This window comes from Drosophila ananassae, chromosome 3L (genome assembly GCF_017639315.1).
Source record: "Drosophila ananassae strain 14024-0371.13 chromosome 3L, ASM1763931v2, whole genome shotgun sequence".
NCBI classification, from domain to species: Eukaryota; Metazoa; Arthropoda; class Insecta; order Diptera; family Drosophilidae; genus Drosophila; species Drosophila ananassae.
This window is the reverse complement of record NC_057929.1, coordinates 6,881,494-6,896,150: the sequence shown is the minus strand read 5'-3', so window position 1 is coordinate 6,896,150 and position 14,657 is coordinate 6,881,494. Positions and strand designations below refer to the sequence as shown.

Below are 14,657 nucleotides of genomic sequence, written 5' to 3'. Positions count from 1 at the left end.
TATTGAAAGGCGGATATAGGCGGTAACAGTAATTGCATTGCAGCTCCACCACACCCCCCTCAACCCTTCCCTCCGTGTAGCAAGGATGCTTCGTTAGTTATGAGTCCATACCTGTACGTCCTGCAATCCCATTTTAATAATTGAATGCACTCCCGTGCATCTCAAGTCCGTAGAATAATTGCAATTACTGCACTGGAATCCGGAGATTTGCGTAGCCAGTGCATCTAGAATTACTATCTGATTGTGGGTATTTAAAAGGTTAATGCGTTGTTCCATTGAATTCCTTTAGAATTAATGGTTATGGTGGTCAAGACATAAGGAAAACAGGATCAAGTGCCCTTCTTTGGAAAGTTTTTAAAGTTTCTGTTTAAATTACTCATACGACCTGTGGTCCAAGCTTTTCAAGTTAGTTTTTAAAGTATTTTCTTGGAAAACAATTTATTGAAATACATAATCACTCTTACTCAAAACCTTAAATATTTTATTTTTTTAAAATTGACAAATATTTTTAAATCTAATACCTATTTATTAATAATTTATTGCTGTAACTTCATTGAAAATAAATACCAATTATCATACTACCTAGATCTAAGCGCGTGCCTCAGGTTTTCCAGTTATGAAAACCAAAATCAAGGACCACCCAAAATGAGAATTTTGAAAAATAAAACTCGACATTTGATAGAAAACCCTGTAAAGTTGATGGACTGATGGGGCGCCAGGCTGATGGGCCTAATCAAGATTAGCAACTGCCCACACAAATCCCGATCTGCTAAAGATCTCCGTATCGGTTACAGTGTCAGATGCATTTTTGGCGCCAGGCCACAATAGTCAACGAATAACCAAAAAAAAAAAAAGTGTTAAAAAATTAGGAAATCGTAAAATTTACATAATAACAGATCATATTTCAGTGGAATTAGGAAGACAGACGGCAACGACAACAGTTGGGAATGTCAGAGGAACCAGGCACCACATAAAGATGATCATAAAACAAAGTTCGAGGGAGACAAGCGGACAGCGGACACAAGATACAAGATCCCACAAAATGTTAATGAAAAAGTGCGATAAAAATCTTGTCGAACATGAATGAGAAAAACGAGGGAATGGAGGCACCAACAATACGACGATCAACACCAAATATTGTGGTCCACGATGACCCAAACGGACGTAAAAGAGTTGGGTTAGAAAGTCCCCTCGTCGTCATCTGTTTGATGGGGGGCCCCGTTACCCCGTAACCATGTTGCCCTGATACCCTCTTCTCCTGCCTTTCTTTAGTATTTTGGTGTTAAGAATAAAGACAATAACGAGGCTGGCACACGCGCCTCTAAACTCTCTGCCGGACACCTGCTGCGAGGCTCATAAGGGGTCTCCGGGCACCTCCGTCTCCATCTCCATCTCGAACCAGGCGCCTGAGGTGATGGCTGGGCGGCATGCTGCAGCTTATTAGAAATGGTAAACAAACAGTCGAGTCGTCTTGAATTTTATGGTCCTCCATTTCGAAACGTGCGCACATTGTTAATCATCTGGAACTGGCCATAAAGCAGACTTCATTGGCCATTATTAATTCAGTTGAAATTATTATTAATTTTGCACCATAAATCTCATCGCAACGTGAGTCCAGCCCCTTTTGTAGTTCGTGTGGGTAATTAGCTTTGAGTGTTTTGGGATTAGGCGATCATTTGTTTGTTTCATCATAAATTACTAAAAACCCATTTTCCATTTAAATTGGTTTTCTTTGATAGCATTTTACAAGGCATTGATTTTTTTATAGCCTTGCTTTCAAATCCTACAGATATTGTCCAAGGTATAGGGTTTCGAAGAGATACTGCTCGCTTTCCCCAGATTTCAATGGGGGGCTCTTCAGAAAAATGTAAAAAATATGGATCCAAAATTTTGTGCAAAGATTTTGATGCAGATTTGTGGGGAATCCAACCAGCAATCGTTTAAGGTATTTCGATCAAGAATCGGGTGCTTTTTGGCAAAGATATGGCCATCGCCGTGGGCCAAATTGGGCTCCCATGCATTTTTCAAAATTTGAAGGGGACCCCCTAGGAAATTTGAGAAAAAATCTAAAAAATATTTTATTTCTAGATTTTGATGCAGATTTGTGGAGAATCTATCCACAAATCGTTCAAGGTATTCTGCTTGAGGATCGGATGACTTTTGGCAAAGATATGGCCATCGCCGTGGGCCAAATTGGGCTCCCCATGCATTTTACAAAATTTGAAGGGGATCCCCTAGGAATTTTGAGAAAAAATCTAAAAAATATTTTATTTCTAGATTTTGATGCAGATTTGTGTAGAATCTATCCACAAAACGTTTAAGGTATTCCGCGCAAGAATCGGATGACTTTTGGCAAAGATATAGCCATCGCCGTGGGCCAAATTGGGCTCCCCATGCATTTTTCAAAATTTGAAGGGGACCCCCTAGGAATTTTGAGAAAAAATCTAAAAAATATTTTATTTCTAGATTTTGATGCAGATTTGTGTAGAATCTATCCACAAAACGTTTAAGGTATTCCGCGCAAGAATCGGATGACTATTGGCAAAGATATAGCCATCGCCGTGGGCCAAATTGGGCTCCCCATGCATTTTACAAAATTTGAAGGGGACCCCCTAGGAAATTTGAGAAAAAATCTAAAAAATATTTTTTTTCTAGATTTTGGTGCAGATTTGTGTAGAATCTATCCACAAATCGTTTAAGGTATTCCGCTCAAGAATCGGATGACTTTTGGCAAAGATATAGCCATCGCCGTGGGCCAAATTGGGCTCCCCATGCATTTTTCAAAATTTGAAGGGGACCCCCTAGGAAATTTGAGAAAAAATCTAAAAAATATTTTGTTTCTAGATTTTGATGCAGATTTGTGGAGAATCTATCCACTAATCGTTTAAGGTATTCCGCTCAGGAATCGGATGTTTTTTGGCAAAGATATAGCCATCGCCGTGGGCCAAATTGGGCTCCCCATGCATTTTTCAAAATTTGAAGGGGACCCCCTTGGAAATTTGAGAAAAAATCTAAAAAATATTTTATTTCTAGATTTTGATGCAGATTTGTGTAGAATCTATCCACAAATCGTTTAAGGTATTCCGCGCAAGAATCGGATGACTTTTGGCAAAGATATAGCCATCGCCGTGGGCCAAATTGGGCTCTCCATGCATTTTTCAAAATTTGAAGGGGACCCCCTTAGAAATTTGAGAAAAAATCTAAAAAATATTTTATTTCTAGATTTTGATGCAGTTTTGTGGAGAATCTATCCACAAATCGTTTAAGGTATTCCGCGCAAGAATCGGACGACTATTGGCAAATATATAGCCATCGCCGTGGGCCAAATTGGGCTCCCCATGCATTTTTCAAAATTTGAAGGGGATCCCCTAGGAATTTTGAGAAAAAATCTAAAAAATATTTTATTTCTAGATTTTGATGCAGATTTGTGGAGAATCTATCCACAAATCGTTTTAGGTATTCCGCGCAAGAATCGGATGACTTTTGGCAAAGATATGGCCATCGCCGTGGGCCAAATTGGGCTCCACATGCATTTTACAAAATTTGAAGGGGATCCTCTAGGAATTTTGAGAAAAAATCTAAAAAATATTTTATTTCTAGATTTTGATGCAGATTTATGGAGAATCTATCAACAAATCGTTTAAGGTATTCCGCTCTTGAATCTGATTATGTTTGGCAAAGATATAGCCATCGCCGTGGACCGAATATGGCTCCCCTTGGTTTTTTCAAAATTTGAAGAGGATCGCCCAGAAAATTTCAGAAAAAATCTATAAAAAATTTTGTTTTAAGATTTTGATGCAGATCTATGGAGAATCCATCCAGAAATCGTTCAAGGTATTCCGCTTGACGATCGGAAGGAAATTGTCGAAGATATCCACTTCAAAGTGGCTGTATTATACCTCTTATAAGCGGAAACCTTTTTAAAATAAAAAAATACTTTCTAAACAATCAAAAACAAGTTAAAGGAAACTTTAAAGTTCTCTCACGCGTTGTGGACGATCCCTACACCTTTCCAGATAATTGGACGCCAATTCTATTGCGGACTTACATTCTCCGGTGCTGTCCCCGTCAACTGGGAAGATGTCTGAGGGCGGCTGGGGGCATCCATGCATATGCAATTGCCTTGTAATTTGCCACAATTATTCATATTAAAAATGAGTTAAGTGGTGCCTCGGGTGCCAGGTGGAAGGGGCAGCGACCGACAAGTAAGTAATTTTCACGCGTAGGTAACATTAAACGATCGCGGGGCTGTCCAGAGTCTCCAGAGTCCGGAGCCGTTGTGGGAATCGAAACGAGGGCACGGGCGGGGTATAATAATCGCTGCCACATAAATATTACAAGCATCTGACAACTGAAAATTATCTGCTTCACTCACGAGCCATTTAAATCAATTTTACACTTCAGATTTCACAGGCGGTCCCCGTGGTCGAAGGATACGATACGATACGGGCTTCTCCCTCCACTCCGGTACAGATCCCTTCACCTCGCTGGGGTCTGGGCAACCTGGAAATTGAAATTTATTGAAAAAATGATGACAAACGAACGAAAATAAGCGAACGCGGCAGCTGCAAGGTGGTCCCGGGGGTGTGACGTGAAAACTCTGAGCCGAAGCTGAAATTTAAAGCCAGCACTTTGGATATATGTATATATATTGTGGCCAAGATAGACGCCGATTAGGGTTGTCAGGAGTTGAAAAATGCAGCAGGATATGAGTGTTTTTTAAATATTTTATTATAATCTGATAATCTTAATAAGACTATAATCTGATTTAATTATACTAGATCTAATTATCTAAAAATTTTATAATCTGATTTAAAATTTTATACCATGGTACTACTATTGCCCTACAAAGTATGCAACACGTTTTTAATAGATCACTAGATCTTTAAGTTCATCACGCATACGCAGTGTTGCCTTAGCTTTAAGCTTTTCATAATAAAGTTAAGAATTTTAAAATAATATATGTAGATTTTTATATTTTTGTCACTTGATCTGATATAGATCGACAACCCTGGAAATGCCTTATATTTTGCTTGGGTGTCATAACGTAGTGCCTGCGACTGGATGGCTGCCCCGTCGCATCGCCTCCTTGCCACCAACTGGGACACTGTGCAAAAACGTTTAAACCAACAATTACGCGAGCATAAATCAAACAGCCGAGTAGAGTGTCGAGGAGCCAAACGGGCGGTCCGGGTCTCCCTTCTCCCCTTCCGTCCGTCTGTCCCGTCCCAGTTCCGGGATTCGCGCCACCGATTCCACCTCCCTGAGACCGAGAGTCGCGTGCAGAGATAAAAACTGGAAGAAGGTGCCTGGAATGCCGACACCAGCTGCTGTCACAAACGGCGACGCCTCGGACTCCGCCACAATCCTGACCTCCCTCTCCCTCGCCATGGAGGCGAATGAAGAAGCTCATCTTCCCCTCGGTTTCGAGTGTCAATAAATAATAGCGCCCAGCCTTCCGAAGTTTACTGATGGTGCGGAATTCGCCGATCGCGTTCTGATCTCAGCGCCGAGATTACGATTCTTACTCTCAGCTCTGTCAGGCCAGAGATCCTCCCAACCGATGGTCAGAAATATTTAAATAATTTTCCTATTTATTAAACAGTTTAAAAACAATTTGCACTTGGTTCAGAATCTGTGCTTAAGATCCAATGGACTTGTGAAATGAGCTCGAGGCACGCAACTCAGCAGGCGGTTGTCCCATTTACAGAATCACCACGGTTCGTGGAGCTGCCACATTTAGTTTCCAGAACGCGGGTGGTCATCGAGGAGTCATACTCCCAAGGATCACGTAACTTTCTATGGTTTATAATAAAGTTGAAGCTTATATCTTCCAATCCAATTGATTTAAAATACTATAGGCCTTGCCACTCCAAAATTTAATCAATTGCTGACACTTATAAATAACCAATTTCCTCTCGCTACCAGAATTGGTTTCTGGAAACCCACACATGCCCCTCCCATAGGACCCAAACTTTGGCATAAATCAATGCCACAAAGACACACAAAAATTGAATTGTGCGAAATGCTCGCGGCACTTGACCACTGGCCCCGTTTCCACCTTGGAAACAGAAACAGCCGGAGAGATCCTCTGCCAAAGGTGTTAATATTCAATTAAAATTCTAGGCTCACCGGTCGACTGGTTAATAAATTAGCGTTCAACAAGCGACTTGCCAATATCAATTTGTTTTCGTATCATTTCGAAGGTGGTGGAGGTGCTGGAGTCGTCGTGGTGTCTGCCTCTACCTAGTCCATGTGGTTGGCGAATTTATTTATTAAGCTACGCAGGTGGCAGTACGGCGGGAAGGTGGCAAAGTGCCTGAGATTGAGATTGGATGCAATTTTGTTTGCATTGCTGACCCCGGAGGAGGGTCAGTTGGGCAGGGAATGGGAACAGTGGTGGGGGCACCTAAGCACTTCAGATCAGAAATGGAAACCCATATCAACCCATCTCAATCACCAACAACCCAGGCGACGGAGACTCGTGCCTACAGCTCGGTTGGGGACTCTCAGCCCCGGCATCCCAACATCCCGGCATGGGATCTTGTAATCGATGTTGTAGTTGGACATTTGTGCCTTTACACCGATGCTCGACATGAAACCAAATAAATAGTTGCATAAACTACCGACTGGCCGGGAGAGATATCTCGGACTGGTTTTTATCGCTCCAGATGAAGTTAAGATCAGGGTAAAATAAGTCCCACTTTGCATACTTCTTAATTGGGATTAGTATTGGGTACTATTTCTTAGTCTTAAGTTCTAAATTATTAAATAATAATAAGGACTAGGCTAGGCTAGTCTTGGCTAGAGAACCATATAATCTCCGGATGAGTTCAAAAGAGCTGCCCATCTAACATGAGTAGGAGCTACAGACCCCTTGATGTCTGTCTATTGGGGGTCCGTGATTGGGGGGCTGCCAGTGATGGGGAGTACCATTAGAGACATTAAAATAATTTCAAAAGACATAAATTTTGAATTATGGCCACACAAGGTGGACACGGACACGGAGACAGGGGACTGGGCATGTTGGTCGCAACGGCACGATGTTGGCAAGAGCATATATATTTTAAATCAATTTCGCTGGGGGAGTGCTGTGCTGCGCTGTGTTGGGCTGTGTGTGTGCCAAGTGTTTTCACTATAATTACAGACAATTTCAGACATTCACCGTCACGCCTGCAGTTGCACTCCTGCTCGCTGAGATGGCCATTTAAATTGATTTATGTGCGCCTGATCGAGCGCATTTGTTGGGGGGGGTATGCTGGGCTAGCCGGGAGGACTCATAACTCACGATCGCTTTTGCGCTTAGTTGCTGCTAATTAAATTTGCATAAGTGGGCGACCTCATATGCCAGTGGGCGTGGCCCCAGGGGACAGCTGCCGCTTGTTGAAGCCCATTCAGTCGTCTCCGGAGTAGGTCCATCAGGTAGCCAGCCAGCCAGACAGACAGACACACACATTTGATGTCTGAACCCTTGTCACTGAAGATGAAGAAATGATCGGATGAAGAAGAAAAAAGGAAAGACAAGAAGTGGCCCAATTTCGGACAACCCCTAACAAGGCCAAAGGGTCAAGGGGTCAGTGGTTCGTTAGTTTGGCGAAACAATGAAATATCTAATTGATTTCAAATTCCAAAGATCCATCGAAGAAACTCAAAGAATTGCTGGCATTTGTCAGTGATATTCGGTGACTTTTAATTGCCTGAGAAATTTGTAATTCAATCAGATGGGTATTGTGATTTATGTCAGTCCTTTTTTTCCTTCATCCTAATTGCAGGAGAATCCTTATTCTCATCCTACCATGTTCGGCACAAAGCCATTATGAGGATAGCAAAGTTTCTGCGTCCCGATACTCATGATATTCGCATTTGCATTCAACGAAAACCCAATAAATGAGCAACTTTTTCCAAAACGAAAGTGTCGATGGGCGGAACCACATTCGTCGAGGCCGAAAAGGACACTGGAAAGGGAGAGGACGCAAGAACGGAAGGGCGAGCGATACAGAGCGAGAGAACATGCAGAGGAAGTGCCATAAAAATGCAATTTTAGATTTCATCAACTGATAAGAAAAGTTTTTAAATTAGCCGCCAAATGGGAATCCGAAGTTTCAAACTGTAAAGTGAGCAGCGGAGACAGGAGATAGAAGGCAGGAGACAGAAGAAGGGAGAAAGGATACCCATAATGTTTGATTAGAAACTAAAAACAAGGACAGAATTCGCGACTAAACGGGACAGATAGAGACAAACTGAAAGGTTCTGTCAGTCTGATTGCAAATTGCCTTCGTCACGCCAAGATACCGTTAGAAAGTTGCTGAAGTTGCAGTTGCAGTTTTGTGCCACCTGTCTCGTCCAACGGCCCCCCCAAATGCCTGATGAGTCCTTTAAAAGGACCTGCCCGTGTGGCTGGAACGGCTCAAAGGAAAAATGCACTCCACAGAATAGAGAGCAGAGGTATCAGTTTCAGCTTATCAAGTTCCTTCCATCGCAGTGCCACAGATTTGGAAAATAATCAAAAGGAAAATGAAAATAGGACTGCGAATGGAAATGGAGATGGGAATGGAAATGGAAATGGGAATGCAGTGAGGCGCATACTTTCGGCACTCGGGGAAATCTTAAAGCGCAGATCTGCAGGGCGGAGGGCAGAGGCAGCGTTCGAGTAATTAACGCCCCGTTAAAAGAGCTCGGCATCGGCATCCGCATCCTTAGTCAGGACCGAATACAGTAGCTTGCCGACGGCGCCTCAAGGATTTGCGCAAACGTTAATGATGATCTGATCTTCGGGCCGAGCTCCTGATTTCTGTTTGTGTGTGTGTGCGGATGTGGGTGTGCTACTGTTGTCCCTTTTTCTGGTGTTAAGATCGGGGGCGGCTCTTTGTTTGGTTTTAGATTTATTACATATCTCTCAAGTAATTTTAATTAGTGTATCCTCAATCTGTCTTCTTGTTTAAATGAAATATATTTACATTCAAGTATAGTAAAAAATTAAAAGGTTAAATAGTTTTGAGTATAAGTTTTCTTCTAGTTTTCATTTAAAATTACAATTTTTAACCCAATAAATAGGAAACTATAATTCATTTTTTTACAACGGTATCTAATTTCGATTCCAAACCAAAACAAAAAGGTTTATTTCAAGAATCTCTAACATTAAAACTTTGTTTAGTTTAAACCTCATATCTTTGTTTATTTTTTTTTTATTTCAATTTTAGATCTAATGTACAAAACTATTTAAAAAAAACTTGTAATCACTAATCTCTAAGCCTTTAAATTTGAAACTATTCTGAATTGCTTCTTTATAGCCATTTTTTTTTTTAGTTTTTATTGAGTGTAAGTGTTCATTATCATAGAATATCCCTCAACAAGTTTAGGTTATTTATTTTTCAAATTTTTAAACAAATATTTAAACAATACCAAAATACTGAAAAATACCATATTTAAAAAAGTAAAAACCGCTAAAATATCGGCTAGAACGACTTCACTCGTGGCGTTTCCCAACACTATTTTTCATCCCTGGTAGAGTTTTTTGCGGCGGACGCGAAAGAAAAACATTTATTTGGATTTATTTAGCTTGTATTTTCACTTGGAATTATGGCTGATGTGCTGGACATTGACAACGCTGAGGAGTTCGAAGTAGACGAGGACGGTGACCGTAAGTGGGCTTCATAAATTTTAACCAAACAAAAGAACCCGGCTCATGCTTTCTAATTCCCCTCCCACGCCGCCACTACTGTGCACCCTTCTTTCAAAACAGAGGGCATAGTGCGCCTGAAGGAAAAGGCCAAGCATCGCAAGGGACGTGGTTTTGGCGGTGAGAGCAACACACGGGAGGCGATCCACAGCTACGATCGTGTCCGCAACGAGGATGATGACGAGCAGGAACCAGGGCCACAGCGATCCGTCGAGGGCTGGATTCTGTTTGTGACTTCCATCCACGAGGAGGCCCAAGAAGACGAGATCCAGGAGAAGTTCTGCGACTACGGAGAAATCAAGAACATCCATCTGAATCTGGATCGCCGCACCGGTTTCTCAAAAGGCTACGCCCTCGTGGAGTACGAAACGCACAAGCAGGCACTGGCCGCCAAAGAAGCTCTCAACGGCGCCGAAATCATGGGACAGACCATCCAGGTGGACTGGTGCTTCGTCAAGGGACCCAAGCGGGTGAAAAAATCCGACAAGCGACGCAGATAAAAATCTTCACACTCGACTCTCAGACCACACTAATTCATTTTAAATAAATAGTTTAATGCATAGGCAACCGTACAGTGGATATGAATGGAAATAAAAAGGTATTTTGAACTCTACAAGTTTATTTTACAAATTGTATAAAATGTATCTTACTATTATAAAAAATTACACATTAATGTGTAGTTGCAATAGATCTACTTCATCTTCTTCTGATGCAGCAAGTGCTTTCGCAGGGCCTGCTGCTTGTCCTTAAAGCTCTTCTTCACCTTGGAGCGAGCCTTGTGCCGCAACATGCCAAAGTTTTTGTTTTTCCTCTTCTCGCGATTCGTCTTGGAGCAATTCTCGTTAACTCGGCCATCCTTCCAGCCAAACCGCTCGCGATCCTTTCGCCCCGCTTGCACTGTCTCGAGACGCGACTCCTTGTCGTGCTTACGCTTCTTGTAAATCATTTCGATGCTGTTTAACTTGACGAACTCGGCCCGGTCCTGCTCCAGTGGCCGTTTCCGGGCACTGGTAACTGTTTTCTTAAGGTTGGCCGCATTGATCCGCTTGAAGTCCTCGTCTGTGAATATTCTGGTCAGAGCTAGTTCCTGGGCAGCCTCTTTCTGGTTGAGGATCTTCAGGTCTGCCTTCTGTTTTTTCGTCTTGTCCGCCTCCTCGCCGCTTCCCACTCCCTCGTCCGCATTTGAGTCCTCCTCCTCCTCCTCCTCCTCTTCGCTGTTGCCTTCATCGTCCTCTTCGTCGTCCTCCTCCTCGTCTTCTTCCTCCTCATCCTCGTCCTCGTCAGTGTCCGCTCCTCCCTCATTATCGCTGTGCGTCACATTAACCCACTCCCCATCGTTGGAGTCAGTGTCTCCATCGCTTTCAATGTCGATGGTTTTGGAATCCTTAAGCAAGGCTTCGGCACCAAGCACCGTGTCGTGCACTTCTCGCTCGCCATAGGCGCGAACCTTTCGCTCGGCCTGGGCCTCCGTCTGACGACCACGATCCTTCTTGTGAAGAAGGGCCGGTAGCTGCTCACGATAGAGCGTGATGAGCGAACGAGCCGCCATCATCACAGACTTCTCCTTGTAGGTCTTGTACATGGCTAGATCTTGCAGCAAGTCCTCACCCATTGCCAGGGGACAGCGCATACAGATCTCACGAGTGGCGTTCAGGCCAATGGCCATCACATCACTGGAGTTACGCTCCGTAATAAAGTTGTTGGCGATGGTCTTCAAGATGGGCTCTATGATGTCACCGGGGACTAGTTCGTGCGACGCCTGAGCGGCAAATTGTAGAACACGGGTCACCTGACGCTGGTGAGGCTGCAGGAAGCGCGTTATGTAGGGATAGAACCCAAAAAGGAACAGCTCGTGGATGCCGATGAGCCTGGATATCACATCAAGGTGCATTAATTTCACTTCAAATCTCTCATTAGAGCCTTGCAGCTGCTTAAACAGGCCCTCGGCCATGCCCTGGGGATTGTGCACCAGATGGATGCCGGAAAAGTTGAATGCCGGTGCATTCTTTTTCTTCTTTTGGGCCTTAACCGCCTGCTTCTTGATCTGCGCCAACTGCTTCTGTCGCTTCTTGGTCTTCTTGTTAACCCTGTTGGCCATCAAAGCACCCTTAAGATCAACCTCATTTTCACTGTCCGAGTCGGACTCCTCCTCTTCTTCGTCATGGCCGAGGAAAAACTTTAAGGAAGTAACCAGGACCTTGGTTACTTTCGAGAAGCAACCAACTGTGGCAATTACGTTCACCGTCTTGGCATCGTTCCAAATGTTTTTCTTGTATAGCTCGATCATGATGTCAGCGGACATTTTGGCTGCTTTGGGATTGGCGTCTTTCAGCATGGAGTACATAAAGGCCTGGAGGCTCTGCAAAAGAAAACAAAGTGGGTTTTATTAAGGGCCATGGAACTAGTAGCTCCAAGTCCTACCGAGTTAAGCTTCATGTCCTTATGTTTGGCGTTCATGTTCTTAATATCAGTGACGATGTGGGTCTGGAGAAAGGTGCGCAAATTCTTGTCGGGACAGCGTAGAAGCTGGAAAAACAACTCCAGTATGTCCAAAGCCGGAACTAGATTCTTATTTCGCAACAGGATCAAAGCCTTGACGAAACAATTCCTCATGGCAGGATCCAGGACGGTGGCGTAGTTCTTCAGAAGATCGGACAGACGCTTGGGGAATTCTTCGCACACTGCTGGATAGCATTGAGCCACCTGAGCGATGAACATCACGATGTCGTCCAGAGATTTATTCTCCTCGCCGGGATTGAGGGCGAACACCTCCAACAGGCTGAGGAAGTGCTGGTACTGTATGTGGAACTCATCGCTGTACGACTCTGGGTCGCGCTTGATCAGGTTCTGCAGCTGCGGCAGGTTCTCTGGCAGCTGATTATTGTTAGGCCGCACCATCGTGAGCCGGGGAAATTACGCCTTATTTCTTTTTATTTCCAACCACGTTCGTCCAAATCCAATGCACGTGTCGAGAGTGACCAGTTACGGAAAATGTGAAAATACGGAATGTTTTTGAACTTGAAAGAATTTTTATTGGACAATAAAATTGTTAAACTCACTGCTTCTTAAAACTTTATATTCATTCGTATTTTAATCAGGTTTATTTGATGACAGAAATCATTTTTTATGAAATATAGTGCATTAATTAAATATTCTAAAAAGTTTGGCCACACTGATCCGCAGTGTTGCACAAACAGCTGTTGTCGATGCGCTTTGGGCGTTTTCCAGCACCCTCGGCAAGCCACCGTCGAAGAATTAATTTTCTCTCGCCTGGAAAAAATGATGGAGCTACAGTCCAATGACGTTGATCTTGAGGACGGCGAGGTAACACCTAGTTAGATTGTTGAATTCCTTAGTTAATTCTGAATCTTGAAGCTGTCGGATAGCGATGATGACGGAGTTTATACGCCACTGCAGCGCCCTGCAGGTGCCGAGAAAGTTGCCAGCCCCCTCACCACCTGCCATCAGATTCAGACGGCTCTGGAGGAAGAATCGCAGACTAACAGTGAATCATCTTCAGCCGAGTCCTCAGAGGACGGCTGCATAAAGAAGATTCGAACGGATCCAGATACAGGAGGTCCTAAGAAACGGAAAAAACGAATTCGGCGCACGGTTATGCGCAGAGTTTCGCCGGTAGATGCCGAAATGCAACCCAACCGAGCACGCTTCAGGAAATACAACGTCTGGACCGCCGCTTTGCAGGAGGAAGCACTTAGTGAAAACATGAGAGGATGTGACGTTACCCGAACGGGCAGAGACAGAAACGTAGAGAACTACGACTTTTCACTACGATACCGGCTTAACGGAGAACATACAATGAAACGTCGCCTTTCAAACTCTTCAGATGATGGGGGAGACTCGTCACACCCTGCCCACAAACGGGGCCGGCTCTCCAGTCGCCCCACAGATGAGTACTCGGCCCGTGGATCGGTAAAGAGTCGGCTGGGCCATCGTTCGCGGCGAGGAACTTCCTCAGCCAGCGGCTCTTCTGATTCCTGCGAGCCTAGACACATACTGGATCTAAAAGATGTGACTGGACGCGATCCGTCGGACGTAGCGACGGAGATGGCCAGCAAACTGTATGAAGAAAAAGACGAACTGTTGGGTAAGCTTTTTAAATGACAAACTTATCAAAGTTTATTAACTTTTGTATGACTAGTTCGAGCTGTGGAGGTGCTTGGCATGGATTTGCCGCTAGAACTATACAAGGAAACCCAGCGCATCGAAGCCGATGGTGGCATGATGATCAAAGTAAGTATTTCTTCGCGATGTAAAAAAAAAGACTAAATCTCATCGTATTAACTTTGGTAGAATGGAAATCGGAGACGTACACCGGGTGGTGTATTCCTGTTCCTTCTCAAACACAACAACAAGATAACCCAGGAGCAGCAAAAGTCTATTTTTAGTGAAGACCGACAGAATGTGCTCAAATCGCGAAAGCAGATTGAGACATTGATGCGGGATCGCAAAGTAGAAGAACTGAAGAAGTGCCTGAGCGAGCAAAGCACGGAACTTCCGGCCCTAAGTCAGCGAAAGGATCTGTACATGCAGAGCGGCGAACTACGTGCCGAAAGCCAGCCGGGAAGCCGTAAGACATACCGAACAAAGCAAAAATCCTTAAACTAATAAACTCTCTTCGTATAGTTTCCAACCCGCCGCCGTCCCCTGTTGGAGCTGGACAGGAACAGGACAGTCCAGGGTACAAGGCCCACGAGATCAACATTAACCTCGTCGATAGTGCCGATCTGCCTTCAACATCGAAGGCAGCGGCAGCGACACAGGAAGCAGGTTTCCCGGATCTGGTCAGCTACGATGATGACTTTCTGGACGTCAACTGCGGGGACATGGACTTCTTTTAGGCCGACGCAAAGCGTGGGCCGCCTTTTATACCGCATTGCATAGTTAGACCCATATTTGTACAATTAAATAAATGCCTAGCGAATTAGGAATCTAATAACGGACAAAAATTGTTTTCCTG

General features: G+C 43.9%; 3 protein-coding genes across 3 annotated transcripts; 2 read left to right on the top strand and 1 right to left on the bottom strand.

Moving 5' to 3' along the window:
• Positions 1-9,470: 9,470 nt before the first annotated feature.
• LOC6494814 (RNA-binding protein 8A) lies at positions 9,471-10,292 on the top strand. The gene is made up of 2 exons (XM_001959573.4): positions 9,471-9,640; positions 9,743-10,292. The coding sequence occupies exons 1-2, from the start codon at positions 9,580-9,582 to the stop codon at positions 10,177-10,179; spliced, it is 498 nt and encodes a 165-aa protein (XP_001959609.1). The 5' UTR covers positions 9,471-9,579; the 3' UTR covers positions 10,180-10,292.
• Positions 10,279-12,686, bottom strand: LOC6495797 (protein SDA1 homolog). Its single transcript, XM_001959572.4, has 2 exons — positions 12,101-12,686; positions 10,279-12,038 (listed from the first exon to the last, which is right to left on the bottom strand). Exons 1-2 carry the CDS (start codon positions 12,575-12,577, stop codon positions 10,371-10,373), a joined length of 2,145 nt encoding a protein of 714 aa, XP_001959608.1. The 5' UTR covers positions 12,578-12,686; the 3' UTR covers positions 10,279-10,370.
• A 156-nt stretch (positions 12,687-12,842) lies between these two features.
• On the top strand, positions 12,843-14,640 carry LOC6494815 (phosphorylated adapter RNA export protein). Its single transcript, XM_001959571.4, has 5 exons — positions 12,843-13,003; positions 13,055-13,784; positions 13,839-13,930; positions 13,991-14,267; positions 14,324-14,640. The coding sequence occupies exons 1-5, from the start codon at positions 12,959-12,961 to the stop codon at positions 14,536-14,538; spliced, it is 1,359 nt and encodes a 452-aa protein (XP_001959607.1). The 5' UTR covers positions 12,843-12,958; the 3' UTR covers positions 14,539-14,640.
• The last annotated feature ends 17 nt before the right edge of the window (positions 14,641-14,657 follow it).

What these genes read in the sequence shown, in the direction of transcription:
- LOC6494815 (XM_001959571.4), top strand. Translation starts at nt 12,959, where the DNA reads ATGATGGAGCTACAGTCCAATGACGTTGATCTTGAGGACGGCGAG. An exon ending in TTGATCTTGAGGACGGCGAG is followed by an intron (nt 13,004 to 13,054) that starts GTAACACCTAGT and finishes TGAATCTTGAAG; the next exon opens with CTGTCGGATAGCGATGATGA. An exon ending in AGAAAAAGACGAACTGTTGG is followed by an intron (nt 13,785 to 13,838) that starts GTAAGCTTTTTA and finishes TTGTATGACTAG; the next exon opens with TTCGAGCTGTGGAGGTGCTT.
- LOC6494814 (XM_001959573.4), top strand. Translation starts at nt 9,580, where the DNA reads ATGGCTGATGTGCTGGACATTGACAACGCTGAGGAGTTCGAAGTAGAC. An exon ending in AGTAGACGAGGACGGTGACC is followed by an intron (nt 9,641 to 9,742) that starts GTAAGTGGGCTT and finishes CTTTCAAAACAG; the next exon opens with AGGGCATAGTGCGCCTGAAG.
- LOC6495797 (XM_001959572.4), bottom strand. Translation starts at nt 12,577, where the DNA reads ATGGTGCGGCCTAACAATAATCAGCTGCCAGAGAACCTGCCGCAGCTG. An exon ending in AGGACATGAAGCTTAACTCG is followed by an intron (nt 12,039 to 12,100) that starts GTAGGACTTGGA and finishes TTTCTTTTGCAG; the next exon opens with AGCCTCCAGGCCTTTATGTA.